At 41.4% G+C, this 15,793-nt stretch overlaps 1 protein-coding gene and 1 long non-coding RNA gene across 9 annotated transcripts in view; one reads left to right on the top strand and one right to left on the bottom strand.

Moving 5' to 3' along the window:
- Positions 1 to 2,497: 2,497 nt before the first annotated feature.
- Positions 2,498 to 15,793, bottom strand: part of arhgef28a (Rho guanine nucleotide exchange factor (GEF) 28a) — a 49,585-nt gene continuing 36,289 nt past the window's right edge. For all 8 annotated transcript variants that reach the window (XM_044095973.1, XM_044095971.1, XM_044095970.1 and 5 more), the window contains 4 exons: positions 15,136 to 15,183; positions 13,030 to 13,548; positions 9,583 to 9,832; positions 2,498 to 4,005 (listed from right to left, as the gene is read on the bottom strand). In XM_044095973.1, coding sequence (XP_043951908.1) covers positions 3,848 to 4,005; positions 9,583 to 9,832; positions 13,030 to 13,548; positions 15,136 to 15,183 — 975 coding nt within the window. In that variant the 3' untranslated portion in view covers positions 2,498 to 3,847. The remainder of the gene's footprint in view (positions 4,006 to 9,582; positions 9,833 to 13,029; positions 13,549 to 15,135; positions 15,184 to 15,793) is intronic.
- On the top strand, positions 9,861 to 13,109 carry LOC122819327. Its single transcript, XR_006368587.1, has 3 exons — positions 9,861 to 10,337; positions 12,361 to 12,410; positions 12,980 to 13,109. It is a non-coding gene; the product is annotated as an uncharacterized LOC122819327 (long non-coding RNA).

The following is a 15,793-nucleotide window of genomic DNA, read 5'->3' as shown; positions in this document are numbered from 1 at the left end:
ATCCAACAATCATAGATCCGGTTGTGAGTTTTTTTTCCCCCCCTCTGGGTGTCGTGTTGAACAGTTTGTATTTATTCTGAACCTCGCCCTGTCGCCATTTTTCACCCTCAGAGAAATCTAATAACCTGCATACATTCTGTGTATTGTTCAGGTTTCTCATAAAAGCATCCCTCGGTGGGATGCACTTTAATGGCTGTAATTTATACTCGGGCCTGGGTGGCTTTATTCCGCGCACCCACAGAAATAATTACGCTTCCCCTTGGGGACGAACGGAGCGATGCGCGTTGTACCCTGGCAGATGACTCAGCGGTAATACGGCTCCCCTTTATCGGCTTCGCCTTCGGTGTTATTGGTTACCCTCCGCTGAGGTCATTAAAAATCAACTAAAGAGAGACACGGAGGACACGTACAGGGGTTTCTGAACGGTAATGAGGAGGGAGCAGCTTTTAATTATTGGACTCACACACCCAGGCCGCGATGGAAACCCTGAGGGGATGTTCAGCTTTTTGCTGTTGAGGCCGTCGCGCGTGAAAAATCCAGGTTTCATAGGCAAACAGAGAGATTTAGTTTATTTACTATAACTATGCAGAGAAGTAGATGTGGAGCCAAAACTCTGGTGCTTTTATATTGGTAGTCTGGATATGAAAAAATACATATTTATTATTATCATTATTATTGTTGTTGTTTCGGACAATAATAATAAACTGTCAGCAGAAGTGGAAGCATGAACAGGACTTTATTGACTCATAGGGATTTTTGCGATAAGCCAACACAAAGTTGTGCGCAACAGAAAAGCCAAAGATAAATAAGATGTATTCTTTTCTCCTTTTCTTTTTTCCTCCAAATAAATGACGGTGTGTAACTTCTACCGTGGAGCTTCCCGTACGCGTAGACCTTTTTGAGACAGTCCTCTCCCAACTGTGCAGCGAGGATGGCGTGTTTATGGTAATGATTGTTTTCCTCCACACGTACTACTTTGAAAGCAGACCAACAGTTCAATTTCGATTTGACTAGAGTGGTTTTTTTTACACGTTTATTGTGCTCTCCCCCATTGTTTGTGGCAAAATGTCAATGGGACGTGTCAAGTTGGATTGGTGAGATGTTCAAAACCTTGGGATGTTGTTTTGTAATGTAAGTTGGTGTGAGGAATCAGGGTTAAAAAAAAAAAAAAAATGCTGAGTCCGAATGATTTTAATTCATAATCCAAAAAAAAAAAAAAAAAAGTTGAAAACAATGCTGTTTTTTCATTCTCTTCACAATTATTCTCAAACTTGCATTGGCCTAGCACATAAAATCCCAATAAAACGCATTAAGGTCTGCGGTTGTGGTGTCGCGTAGCAGTTTAAATTGTGTTGGCATGTCTCCACTAAATGCATGCGAAAGCACTCAGGACAGTAAAACGTGCCTCTATTTCAGTCTCTTAGCGCCAATATTTCCCATTCAAACAGCTGTTCAAGTTTCCCTTTGTGCAGCACCACAGTCTTTAACATGGGGGGAGTAACATTACCTAATCATTTCAAAACCGATTGGAGTCGCGTGTTTGATGCCAAGTTCAGCTGGGTTTTTTTAATCAAACCACAGAGAATGCCTCCAAATAATTGAATAGTTGAAGTTTTTTGCATTTGAAAAACTGAAATCTGGCTTTTGGAGTAATGGCTTCTTCCTCACTGAACGGCCTTTCAGCCCGTGTTGGAACAGTACTCGGGTTTTATGTCGCTCTCTTACCTTTCTGGTGGGATGAATAGATATGTTTTTCTCAAAAGAATTTAGTATTTCTCAAGGACGTAGAAGCCACCATGCCGTTTACGCTCTTAGATAATTGTTTGATGAACATGACTTAACTTCTCTGATTGATCATTTAATCCCCAGCATGTCAGGTGTGTTTATTGATCTCCGCGATGCTGTTGGAGTAAACTGAATAAATATGTGCCACACTTTTCAGGTTTTTATTTAGAAAAATAAATAGTCTTCCCAGTCTTTCGCCATCATATGAAATCCCCAAAAACATAGAAAATAAAAATACGTGAATTTTGTGAGGGAGCATCATCACTTCAAAAAGTAAACATATCGGACCGGATAAAAGAATGGTTTTTGTGGAAGGATGCGGGCGTTTACAGGCTGATTAAATATAATGAGCAGTATATTCAGGTTGTAGCTGGACAGCAGCACGGCTGGTTCATAATAAATAAGGGGAAGCTGATGTTGAGCGATCTTTCTCCATAACAGAACCGACCTGGATATTTTCTACTATTTAAACCAACAACATCATACGTATAATGTTTAAAAGTCCTCGGTGTTTTGTTTTTTTATTATTATTATTATTTTTTACTGACGGTGGCTGCATTTCCGAGGTGCAGTCAGTCACAGAGTCACTGACATTCATGCACCTGGTCTGCCACCTGTCACTGCTGGCAGCTGAGCAGCGGCCAACCGCGCTCACATCTGCTTGCACCCACGGAGACGCCGCACAGCGAAATCAAGGACACGATACGTGGGGTGATGTTTGCGGCTTCGCCACTCGTTTGTGCAGTTTTATTGAAATGGTGAAACAAAAGTGGATTTTTGCTTAACATGCCAAAAGGAAAACAAAACTCACATCTCGGGAGTCCACAAATGACATTTCATCGATACGTGTGACTATTTAACGCTCATGCAATGACGACGTTCACGCAGTTGCGCAATTATGTACAATTCGACCTTTTAAGAAAAGCAAAACGGTAAAACATAAATTGTTATGCAATAAATAAATAATAAACATATTTTCTGTACAGTTTACTAAATACCACATTAAATACTGCCACTGCTTTACTGCCCTTGCAGCAAATATAAAAGAAAACAGAAAAAGTGAATAATTTCCTGCCTTATAGTGTATGTAAAAACAACGGGACACGGCTAACGCATTGGCACTGATCTGTTTTAAGAAAGCAAAATGATGCGGAGAAACAATGTGCAAATCCACAAGATGAATATTCAAGTGCAAGCAAAAGAGCATCAGGAAGGCAACTTTGTATTGTTCAGGGCACTTCAAAAATATTCTCAGGATGGTTTACAAACTGTAAGGCTTAACATGTTTTCTCTTTTTCATAAAATATAATAGAAGAGATGAGAGCCTTCTATGCATGCAGGGTTGGGTGAGTTAGCAGAATTGTGGTTTTAGCTAAATTCTTGCTAAAAATGACCAAATGACAAATTATTTTTGCATTTAGGGCAAAGTGAAGGTAGCCTCGCTTATTTGCAAACCAAAGGTCTTTGTTAAATAAATGCAGAAATTGTTTGAAGAAGATATGGCAACTTAAAACAAAAACAAAACATTTCAATCACACCGCCACCTTAACGACTTAGTCCGGATTTTAAAAATGAAATTTTATAAAGTCAATATCAGAGTGATAACCGGCAACGGTTTCTGTTGCAGATATGTCACGTCAGTAAGTTTCTTAGAAAACAAAAGTAATCCTCAGTGTTTAAAGGTTAACAGCTAGCCACCGCAACAGAAGTGCAACATTTCTCCTGCAATCATGTCAGACGTTACTGTTTCTTTAAACAGTAATAGTTTAAAGAAACGTTACTGTTTCTTTAAACCGAGAGGCAACATATGTTCACGGACAACAGGTCTGCTAAGCTGCTCTGTAATTTACTGGAGTTGCAAGAGAAAGCAGGACTTGCTGACATTTTCATTGATACAGGGTAGAACTTAAGTTAAAGGATCTTTTTCAAGAGCATTAAATACAGTATAGAGATGAGATGCATGGGAGAGGAGAACGGCAGTGAGAGGCGTTTGAGGCAAAATCTAAGACGGAAATGTTTCCTGGTGGCGTGTCGACCTCCCAAGTCTGACATGGTTCAAGATTCACAGGAACACGATCGTTTCCTCCCTTCCCTCCTCCTGATTGCTGTCCGTCTCCAAGGAAACCAGCGTGCTCAGCTCCAGGTGATGCTCTCTGGGACGTGGGAGCTCCGGATCGGGGTCAGCTGTCGACATCCAGGTGTTACCATTGTAGTGGTGCTCTGAGTGAGCACAAAGGAAAAAAGGAAAGAAAAAAAAAAGAGAAGACAGTTCAATAACACACAGTAACACCTCAACCAAGGTAGAGACACATTAAATAAGAGGAAAAAAAGTCTTCTGAGAAGGCTCAAAAGTTTACAGTGATTGGTAGAAGATGGGTCAACCTTACACAAACTTTTCACAATGGAACTGCTCTAACTGAGTCAGATTTGTTGCTTTCAAACATCTTTTCAGTTTTGCCTGAAGATTTTTTCATCAATCAACCACTTTGAAACTAATTTGGTGACATAATCAAAGACTCAGTTAAACCTAAGCTTTACTTTCCGGACTGAAAGGTAAAGCAACCTTCTTGAAAGTTCTACCCCTGAACAGGATATAAATAAATTATTTAAACACATTTTGTGAAGTGCACCAACCCAAACATCTCCACATGATGTTACAACAACCGTACTTCACAAAGTGTAATCTGGATTTTTTTTTTTTATTTTTTTTTTTTTGAGAGGAATGGCATCTCTCTTTAAAGAGATGATTGATTTACTGGGAATAAAGCAAATCAGTCATTCCATTATGCAGCGTTTCCTGAATATCTGCGTTCATATTTCGGAGTGTAAACACTGTGTTGAGTTGACATGTAAAAAAAAAAACTCTTTGACAACTTTTGAATTGAATTTACTTTTTTATGCTCAAGATTATCGAAACCCTTATTACTGCTAATGCTTGAAAGGGTTAGGTTCATAGTTCAGCAAGTGCTGATAAATTATTTAACAATCTCCCCCTGATTTGCCGACCAGTGCTTTTCTAATCGCAGTGGGGGGTTTTTTAAGATCAAAGTACGAGCTTCATGTAAAAACAGATCCTAAAGCCAGTGCCCTTCATCTCAGCACTATCCAATTTATCATCTGTTTATGATCATCTAAAACTCAGGACTTGACTTTTAAGGAGCCCTGCCGGCTCACTCTCGATGATAATACAGGGTCTGAGATACTTAAAAGATTAAATAATATGTAATTATTCTAACAAGCAAAATTATAAAAAGGCAGTAATATGTGGGCTGCATGTAGCTGTGTATTTATGGTAGAAGTGCACCTTTATGTTTGTCTTAATGGACGGGCTGTCTAGTATTAGGGCAGGTGTGCTGTCATGGTAACAGACGGCATGAACTATAAATTGCCTCATTGTGTCCCTGCAGGAAAGTGTCTCTGTTTGATTAATCATACAAGCGTCTGTTAGAGTCGCCCTCTCAGCCGCCACATGGTTGCTGATAGATGAGATATCAACGTGGAGCCAGATGATAAAAACACTCCATCTCTGTCATGGAGGTATCCCATATTAGTAATAATCATATACAGCTAGCAGCTTGCTTGAGAGAAAAGAAAAAAAAACACACTTAAGAATTAGAAACGTTCTTTCCTACTTGGCAAAACGCTTTCTAAATAAAATATAAACTTTAAGGTGTAAGTAGGTTGCTTGATGTTGCAGTTGTCAGTCACATCAACCAAAAAAAAAAATGGTTTATTTTTATCCCACAGGGAAATTAAATGTCTTAGCTTGTATCATCCAAGCAAGGTGGTGATATCCAGTAGCAGTCAGGCTCTCAAACAGGCCTCTGACTGAAGACAGTTGCTGTATGACAGCTTCATTTCCAGGCAGCAGAGATGATATTTCACAGAAACATGTCCTGGATGGCACCATCACTCGTTAGCGAACACCGCTAACCTGCCTCGTTTGCTTTTGCCGTTTCTCAGTAAATCCCTACCTGGGTGTAAATGAATTGTAACCAAAGTCCTACTTTGTTTACAAATTCAAATTTGAACTTTACTGTGCGCTTATGTACAATTTTTCAGTTTGAGATTTTGTTTGTCTCACTTCCACGAGTTAAAGAAAGGATGCTTGTTAGACGCCCAACTGTTGGAGAACGTGTTTGATTTTCACAGCAGCGACATTAGATTTAAAGAAAAACATTTTTTATATACCTCCATGGCAACAACAGGACTCTCTTTATTTCCATGTCAACGCCAGAGGATGAAAATAAAGTAGCGCTCTCACATTTGTCACATCTTCACTTTAATTTTTCCCATTCTGTTCACTTTTTTCCCCCCTCATTGAAGGACGTATGACTCAGTTACGAAGCAGCAGCACAGAGAGACAGAACTCTGTTTGTGTCACTTCAAGCCCACATACAGAAGGAACAATTAAATTAAACCAGACTTTACATAAAACAGACGCTCTTATCAGCTAAGAACCTTCCAAAAACAGATGAAGTTATGAATATTCATGCTGATTAGTTTAGGAAGCACAGGTAATATACTTCAGACTCAACGTAGGATCTATATGCCTTTTTTGTTGTGTGGTCACAAAAAAAAAAAACTCCCTTACAGCAAGTTTTTGTTGTCCCAACATATTTGGACACATGGATATTTATTTAACTACTTTATTCAAAAAATAAAACTAATAACATTTGAAGAAAATAAGTCAATGGCCCCATTTATCTTGTATGTTCAGGACAAAGGGAAAAACAAAACCTACACCACAAGTTTTGCGACAGACCCGAGCCTCGGATAGGCGCGTACGTTTTTGTGATCTGCAGAAAATCGGCTGGACCCATAAACGTTACGGTCGCTCAAAACACACACACTTCACTGGATACACACTGGCGCGAACCGATATGTCCTCGGTTTGATCGATCAGAACACATTTTTCTGCCGCAGTGCTTTTCACATGCTTTTTGTTTTGTGCCAGAGGGACTTCAGGGAAAACATGAGATTGTATAATTTTATTACCCAATCTTGTGCAGAGCAATGTTGAGAAATTGAATCTTAAATCTAAATGGCTTGTGGTGAAGCACCCCATCCAGTCTAGCCAAAAGCAGAATGCTGGTGCCGTCAAAACGCCCTACAAGCGATAGGATGACTTCATTATATAGTGCCTTACAAATACCCTTTGACCTTTTGGACATAATGTAGTGTTAAAACAAACAAAAAAGAAAAAGCGATGCATAATAGTAAAGTGGAAATTAAAGGTTTTACTTCGGGAGGGGTTTCCTATGAAGTTCCAACTCCTCTGTTTTATCTTTTCCCGCTCTTTTTACTCACATCTCCGATCCTTTTCAGAAACTCGTGAAAAGGATCGCGACTCGTCAGCATCGTGTCGGTAAATTCCACCCAACTGCTTCCAGGAGATTACATTGTCCTGGATCAAATTATGGAAATCTACTCCGTGAAAACGTGCGTCTCAGAGAGAAGCAGCTACATGCTAAGGAGACGAGGGGATGTGTGATGGCGTCTTGAATCGTGTGACGGCACAGTGGAGAATTTGCATTTGAAAGAGGATCTTTTCTTTCTTTTTCTCGCTAAAAACAGAAAGTTCCTCTGCATGCCACGGAGGGAGCGTGAGGGTGAGGTTCAATCTAAGTTGAGTGACAAAGAAGCTCTTTAAATCTACATAAAGTAAGAGGATGGGTCTATATAGGGGTGTTTAATCAAGCAGGAAATTAAAAAAGGTCAATTATTATATACTCCCTGTGTGGATTAGTTCATTCCAGGCCCTTGTGGGATTCACTGAGCAATCCATTACAGATAAAAATTATCTGAAACAACCCTGACGCTGGAAACTGCGGCCGTTATTTCCCTCGGCTTGTTAACAAGTAACTCAGGTTTCGTCGGGGCCCTGTGTGCACTCGATAACGGGGAAGGGGTTAATAAACTAATCAATGAACGAGAGACGGTAAACAATTCCAGGAACGCGGGCGGGTGGCGCGGGCAGCTCCCACCCCCGTTTCTGCGAAGACGGACACTCGCGCCGAATGTAAACGGTTATTTTCCTCATCTGCGGTGTGTAATATCAGGATGAGAGACGTGAGAGGGTTGCTGACTGCTGACACCTCCTGAGAGAAGAAACAGATTCATTTTTGTCTGGATCTCTCATTCCTCTACCCCATACCTCACACCTTCACCTGCTGTGATGACAAGTCATGCAGTAATGAGTTCTGTAAAGATTTTTTATCTTTTTTTCAACATCAATGTCCTAATCAGTCACCCGTCGCTTGTGAACTGTGATTCACGTACTGTTGTGTCCCCTGGCAGGCGATAGATAGAGAATCCATTGATTTTTTTTTCCTCTTACTTTGGCAGGGCTGTGGGATGGGTGGGGGTGGGAGGTGATCAGGTGGAGGTGGTGAGACAATAATGTGGAGTTGGGGGTTGAGAGGAAGGGCAGACGAGGCCTCACCAGGGATACAGCCTTGAAAACTCAGTGTGCTCTCACAAGCCTGGGTGAAACCAGTGAAGCTCCGCTTTGTTTACATTCTCACAGGCAGAACATTTCCCCTGTCAGCTGACAGGTTGGCAGCAGAACCCCTCACCGCGCCATTAGCACCAACACACCTAACCGTGTCAGGTAAAAATTGAAACGAGAACTGGAAAATGTAATCGGAGCCATCCACTTACAGCCCTGACCATAAAATGCCAAAAGCAAAGTATCGGGAAGCGCTCCCATGCACTTAGCATGTTATTTAACATTTATTTAATGGACATGCTGGTGGGTTTTCAAATGCAAAACCTGGAAAAACCAAACAGTGGGGAAAAAGGAACAGGCAAATGACACGAGGAATAAAAGAAGAAGGAATACAAGGGAGGAAAGATGGGAGACGAAAGGGAAGAGAAGAAAGTAAGAAATGGTACAAGGACTAACGAGAGACAAGGAAGGAAGGAAGGTAGGAGAGGTAAAAGGAAAGTTGGAAAGGATAAAAAGAAAGATGGCGAGGGCTTATGGAAGGAAATGAGAAAGGACCAAAACATAAAGGACAAAAGAGAAAACACAAGGAAGGACTGACAGAAAGACACCAGAAAGGAAGGAAGGAAGGACAGGAAGAAAGAAAAAACAATGATACCAGGAATGTATCATTCTTTCCTGTCTTCCTTGAGACAGGGTGGAAGGAAAGACAAAGCATAAAAGGAAGAGGGGCAAGAAGATAACACACAGAGAGTCAGACATGACATAATATCTGGAAATCCAAACATTTCTTCAAATTTCCTTTTCTTTTCAGTAACATACTGATCAAATTCTCCAATTTTCCTGATTTTTTAAGACCACACAGGAACTATGTTTGGTAAAGATTTTGTCGGCTGCAACATGATGTGCTTTACAGTTACAAAATAAATAAATACAGGACAGCATCAGCTGTGCATTTCATAATAATGCAATAGCAAGGATTCAACTCATATAACTACCACTGCAGTCTGCTTCATGAGCATAAAAAAGACTTTAGATGTTTTGGAGTTTTCTTGGTGCAAGTAGAGTTTGAGATATTTCAATATGGCTTATTCAATTGGAAAAATAATCAAAACTTTAAAAACAGTACTTCCTTCATTCGATTAAATGGTTTACGTGTTACATGGTTGATGATGGGACTCAACTGAGTCTTTAATTCAAGCCTACATTACAAAAGGAGGCAACGAGGTAACACCAGTTATCTGGTCAATGCCAATACATTTATTGATAATTTAATGTCAATGCCATTTCAAAGACATTAACATACAATAAACCAGTCTTATGTGAACAAGGTTTTAGGCATTTCTTACCACTGGTTGAGAGCTTAAGACTTCCCAGGGGATTAGTGCAGATGTATCCAGTGCCGGACGGACTCGTCACACCAGGGTACTGTCTGTCGTTAGATCTGTCCAACAGGCTGTTGAAACAATTGTGTGCTCTCGGGTCGTTCCGTTTGTGGTGGAAGTGGCGATTGTTGACGCTGCCGCCGGCAAACGCCGCCTCGTTCACAAACACAGAGCCGTTACCAGAGTGCTGTCTGGAGTGGTTTGGCGGAGAGGCCTGTCAGGCAGAGAAAAAATCCCAGCGTTACGTTTCGGGTCGAAAGCAGCGTGAATTCAAAGGAAACCGTGTCCCCAGCAGTAAAATGTTCCAGCAGCATGAGATGTCACATTGAACAAGTAACAAGTAAATTATAGTCATTGCTTATGTAAATATATTTCACAGCAAAAATACACAAATGACATGGTTCTGAGAACATCCATGGTGAAGACTTTTCCTTTAGATGCAGGAGATCAAAGGCCATGTCGGAGGTGAACCTGTCGGTATTTTCAGACGTCGACTCAGAAAAAGATCCGCATTTGGACGGAACCACCAAGATACCTCAAGTCAGCTGTAGTTATTATGCCAGGCCACAAGATGGTGCTGTGATTTTAGAATGTCCTGCGATGTGCATGTGTTTTTCACCTTTAGCTTCCACCTAATCGTAAATAACAACTCGTCTCCGTCTCCCAACAAAGTGCTCATGGAAAATATTCCTCATCAAGAATTATGCTAAGCTAAACTGGTAAAGTAGCACAATACAGAACAATATATTTTTTTGTTGTTTTTGTTGTCATCTGCTCATGCATGCGTAGAATGAACCCCACAGCCGTGTGTTCTAGTTTTCATGGTGTATGAAAATGATATAAAAGTTGTTTGGACTTTGTTTGCTGATGTTTTGAAATCGGTCTCTCACAGCCAAGATTGGTTGTTTCCAGTGCAGACTTCTAAAACACAACCTGTTACAGTGTGTTCAATTTTTTGAACTGGCTGATAATTAGATTTTTGTGGTGAAAGATGTCCCTCTGGACCTGTCCAGGGTGCAACCCTGGCAACTCGTTCAATGACCGCTGATGATCACGTCAACAGGGCTTTTCCACTGTTGAGTGGAGGCAGAACAGCTAATTAGATACGACCTGAGAGCTGATATTCGAGTGTGTGTGTGTGTGTGTGTGTGCGTGTGTGTGTGTGTGTCATTCGATCCGTCTCTGACCCTATGAACTACTGCCTTAGGCTAAAACATTACCAGGGAAACATTAGGACCGCCACTGCCTCCGCTCGCCTTTTTGTAAGCACCGCTTTGTTACTGGGGCCTCCGTGGCGACTAAAATAGATGACTGGAAATACATACAGTAAGTCTGCTCAAAGCAAGGAGAGCCTTATCAAACCTAGCCTACAAAAGGAAAATAAAAGAGCCACAGTGGCCTGTGTAAGTTAATGAGGGAGAGGGGGAATATTGTAACCTGAGTGTGCTCATTTGTCCGCTCATTGTGGTGCAGACCCACCTGCCAGCAGAACTCCACATAAAAAGTACTTATTATAGAGATGAAAAGACTGATTGGATTAATTATGGCAATTATGAAATAACTAACCTACTAATTTAGTAATTGATTAACTGTTAGCTGGAGTATACACTCAAAAAATGGACAGTTGCTAAAGTAGTGCATGGGAGCATCATGCTGTAAGGTGGATGAATGGAGTTAGACACAGGGCAATCCTGAAATAAAGTGACAGAAGCTGCAAATAATTCAAGTTTGGTCAGAGATTTAACTTCTAGTAGGACAAAAACTCCTGTCGGACCTACAGTGGAATGGTTTATGTCAGAGCAAACCCATCTGTTAGGATGCCGAGATAAAGTTCGGAGCTGAATTCAATAAGGAAGCGGCGACAAAACTTAAAAACTGATGTTCACCCGTGGGCTCCATCCAATCTGACCACCTTTGAGTGAATACCCTTTGCAAGACGTTGAATGTGGTACATGTGGCACGTTGGTTTCATCATTCAAGTCCTGGTCTCCAGCGGTCCAGGAGAGCAGTGATCCTTTATCTTCTACGCCTTTCGGCTTCAGGGCAAATTTCAGTGAGGTGCTTTTCAAACAGAGTGTCAATAATTCAAGCCCTTTAGGACACAATTGATTGGTTCCTGGGGCTGCGTGCCTCGGATTTTTAATTATTTTTGTTGAAGCTTTTATTTGCGGCGGTTTAATTATCATTAATCATTGAGATGTTCATTGGTGAGCCGAGCCGCTGAAGCATGAAGACGAATGGCGCTGGGATTGCTCTCGTTATCACAGCTTGTACATCAAGGCTGGGTTGAGCTGCCGCGGAGGAAACGGGTGAACCGGTGTAAGCTGATAGCTCTCTGAAGAAGAAGAATCTCATTAGTGAGGTCACTGAAAGGGATACTGGATGAACCGTGCTGCACGACACCACTACGGCTAGGCGATGTGGCCTAAAGTCGATATCGTGATATATTGAGCAGTTCACCTCTAACGATAAATGGAGGATGGCACTAAACCCCCAGGACAAATTTTTCGCAATTATTTGCAAGTAACTGAAAAAAAACACACACAGATGAACAAGTTTAGAAGTAAAAAAAAAAAAAAAAAAGTCTTACATTCCAACATCCTTACTCTATGCAGAATATTCCCAAAAAAATTTATAATTTCTGCCCCTCTTCCTCCACGACCACATCTACTACCGACGCGTCGAAATTTGAAATTTTCTCAATTTTCTCAACCTCACTGTCTTTTTCACTTCTTGTTACAGACGGGAGCGGGTGGAGTTGCATGACTAGAGGCTGTCCAGCATCTTAAAGGGTCAGTACTTTGTATTTTCCAGGCACACAGCGACATTTTATAGCAAAATAAACTGTGTTACTTTCAGTTTTTATAAAAATGCTGCATATGTCAAATGTGACTTACAGTCATAATTTATTGTCTTTAAATTGTGTTTTAAGGAACTATTGCTCTCTCTGAAAGTCCACTTCCAGGAAGTCATCACAACATGGCTTCTCTATTAATCTTTAAAACGTTTTCACCAGTGTTACACCAGGAAGTAACTTGCGTAATGAGCTCAACAGATCTGCAGTTCCATCAGGTGTTTGCTAATTGCTACTGGCTAGTCTGAAGGAGCTGAGTGGGGGGAGGGCTGCTCTGTGAGGCTCAGAAGCTTGGAAACTGCAGTTCTGAGGAGAAACTAGGTCTCCCCATGTGTTTTGCATAGCTGAATGGTTGCCACGGGAGATTAAATGATTTCTCAAACATGCACGAAAGAATCAAGGCAAGTCCAGATTTGTTTTTGACGAGGGAATAACATTATAATACAATAATGATGTCAGCCGTAATAAATTTTGGTTTTGGTTCATTTTTGTTTTTTCTCCTCAAAGGGTCGAGCATTTCTTCCAGAGGAGTGCTGATTGGAGGTTGGACTTCTTACCTGCTGCACATCCAGAGGGATGACCATGTGGGGTATCACGGCGGGCAGGCTGCTCTGCCGCCCGTGCTTCCAGGCCTGCAGCAGCTTCTGCTGGTCCTCCAGACGCTCGCGCTCCCTCTCCACGCTCCTCTGCCCCTCCCGGAGGCGTTCCAGGCTCTGCTGGTACTCGTCCAGTTGCTCCTCCAGCTCCTCCCTCTCCTGCCTCAGCTTATGCGCAGCCTGCAGGCACTTCCTCTCCCTCTCCACCAGCCGGCTCTCCTGCTCCACCTGCTGGCTCTCCTTGGCCTGGCACTCTCGCTCCCAGCGCTCCCTCTCCTGGCGCAGCTGCTCCCGGAGCCGCTGGGCCGCCACCACCTCCTCCTTGCGCTTCTCCAGGTTACGCTGCTTCTCCTGCTCCTGCAGCGAGTTGCCGCGGAGCCCGTGGAGGTGCAGGCAGGGACCGCGGGGCGAGGCCAGCTCACCCGCTTGCAGGAGGAGCTTCTGGACCTCGTAGCAAGTGTCCTGAATGGTTACGGCAGCCTGGCGTAAACAGGAAATGAACATGAACATTTATTCAGACATTTTGAGGTGTAAGTAGTCCGGTCCTGATAACTAATTTTGCCGGACAATAAATTGTCCCCGAGTTATTGCGATAAACAAAACTATTTTTGTTGTTTTTTGAAGTTTTTATCGGCTCTAGTGGCCTTTATATGATAGAGAATTGCCACGAAAGTGGGTAATGAGAAAAGGGGGAAGACATGCAGGCTGGGGTTTGAACCTGTGACATCACTGTCGAGGACTAAGGCCTCCTTACATGGGTTGTGCTGAACCCCTGCGCCACCACAACATCGTGTTTTAAGACGGTTTTCAGTTGGTATAATAGCTAAGGCATAATGACTCAACTGGGAGACATTTTGAATATCCAAAAAAGTAAACAAAATAAAATGAGTTATGAAGTCTCGCTAAACAAAACTTCACAAAAAAGTGGCTAGTTGCGACAAAAGCTCTTTGTCACGCAGTTTTTGGCAGAGAGGGAGAGAGAAAAGAAAAAAACGATACATAATGCAAATGGAAATTACTGAGCTCATTTTAATTCATCATGTGGTTAATTGATTAATTGATCTATTGCTTACTACGACCGGCCTACAACAAAACAGAAAATATTAATGCTGTACAATTTTAAAAAATAATAAATTTAGAAGGGCACTTTTTTTTTTTTCCTTCAGTGTAAAAAGGGCAGACACTCTAGCGCCTCCTATTGTCTACCTGTGCACGTTACTGCACATGTGCATCCTCGTTTCAGGTGATTTGAATGGCAAATTATAATGGAAATTAGAGTCAGGTTCAACTGGTGACCTAGTTTTTTCCCCCCTTGCATCCACTTTACTGGTAGAATCACTGGTTTTGGTTGCAGACGCATGAGGGAAAACAAAACTTTGAATATGAAAATCACATTGTGATCAAAACCCCTATATCCAAACAGGAAAGCGTACACACACACACACACACACACACACACACACAAACAAAAACCAAATGCAAATACAAACACACACACCCTCTCTACATAAATTTACATTTTATAGTGAGAGACGAGTGTGTGCATAGCCAAACAAAAGACCCTCCTGTGTTTCTGAGCAACAAAAAAATAATCATTTGGGGGGAAGAGTTCCTGTTGCTTGCTTCCTTTGGCTTCAAACAGCCAAACACAGCGATGCTACTCTGTTTGTCAAACCTGCGGCTTCGGGTCTCTTCTGCAAACAAATATATCTGTGTGGCGGCTGAACAGAGATGAGTAAAGTCAGCGTCTACCAAAGAAGGCGTAGCTTGCAAATATATACATATATTGTTTGGACTTCAATGAGGTTTTTGCGTTTTATTTTTTTACAACAATTAAAAATGCTCTTTACATATTGAAAGAACAAAAAGAGCATGAATAAATTTTTTTAGACGAAAGAAATAATAATAATATCGATGAGGTATTATTGTACGGTTAAAGTTTAAACTTAAAACTGTGGCAAGACTACACATAAAAACACGAGTATTGGCGCGCAACATTAGTAGAAATCACAAAAAAACTGATTCCATTTCACAATCATGCACTACTTCCTGTTGATCTGCTCTTACCTGCAAACTGTAGAGTAACTGAGTCAAGGTTTGGACACTCTCAGCAGCCTGTTAGAGGAAAAGAAAAATTCAAATAACAATCCAGGTCAATATATCAATCATGTATTTTAATGCAATATTTAACGTCGGTGTCAAAATTATTCAAAATAACAAACTGCACGGGGAGTTCAAAATGCATTTCAATCATGGTAAGAGTAGATTCATGCAGCAATTGCGCCCCCTCCAGGCAAAATGCATCAATATAGCATCATTTAGGAGCCCCCATTACCTGACAGGAGCCGATAAAAAAACGACTCATTCTTATCGGTGTAATTTAGCTCACAGGTCATAAAGGGTGCAGAGAGCAGCACAAACGGCTTTGGAACAAGCCACCATATCTATTTTTAATGCCGCAGGATCTTTAAGAGCTAAATGGACTTCCCTTTATTATGAGTCTATCAATAATTCACAACATTAAGATTGAAGTGTAATTCTAACAGATGGTGATCAATTATTAAAGGAACACTAGGCTGATATCTGTAAATAGAGTGGAAAAAAAACATAAAAACCCTGAAAACAACCTGGGAGAGGCTGTGTTACCTCTGCAGCCCCACCTTACCTGAACTGCCGCAGTAATGGGTGGATGCTTTCATTAACAATTTGCTGCTTAAGACTAGAA

This window comes from Gambusia affinis, linkage group LG17 (assembly GCF_019740435.1).
Source record: "Gambusia affinis linkage group LG17, SWU_Gaff_1.0, whole genome shotgun sequence".
In the NCBI taxonomy this organism is placed as follows: Eukaryota; Metazoa; Chordata; class Actinopteri; order Cyprinodontiformes; family Poeciliidae; genus Gambusia; species Gambusia affinis.
The sequence above is the reverse complement of the archived record's forward strand: the minus strand, read 5'-3'. Positions and strand labels throughout refer to the sequence as shown.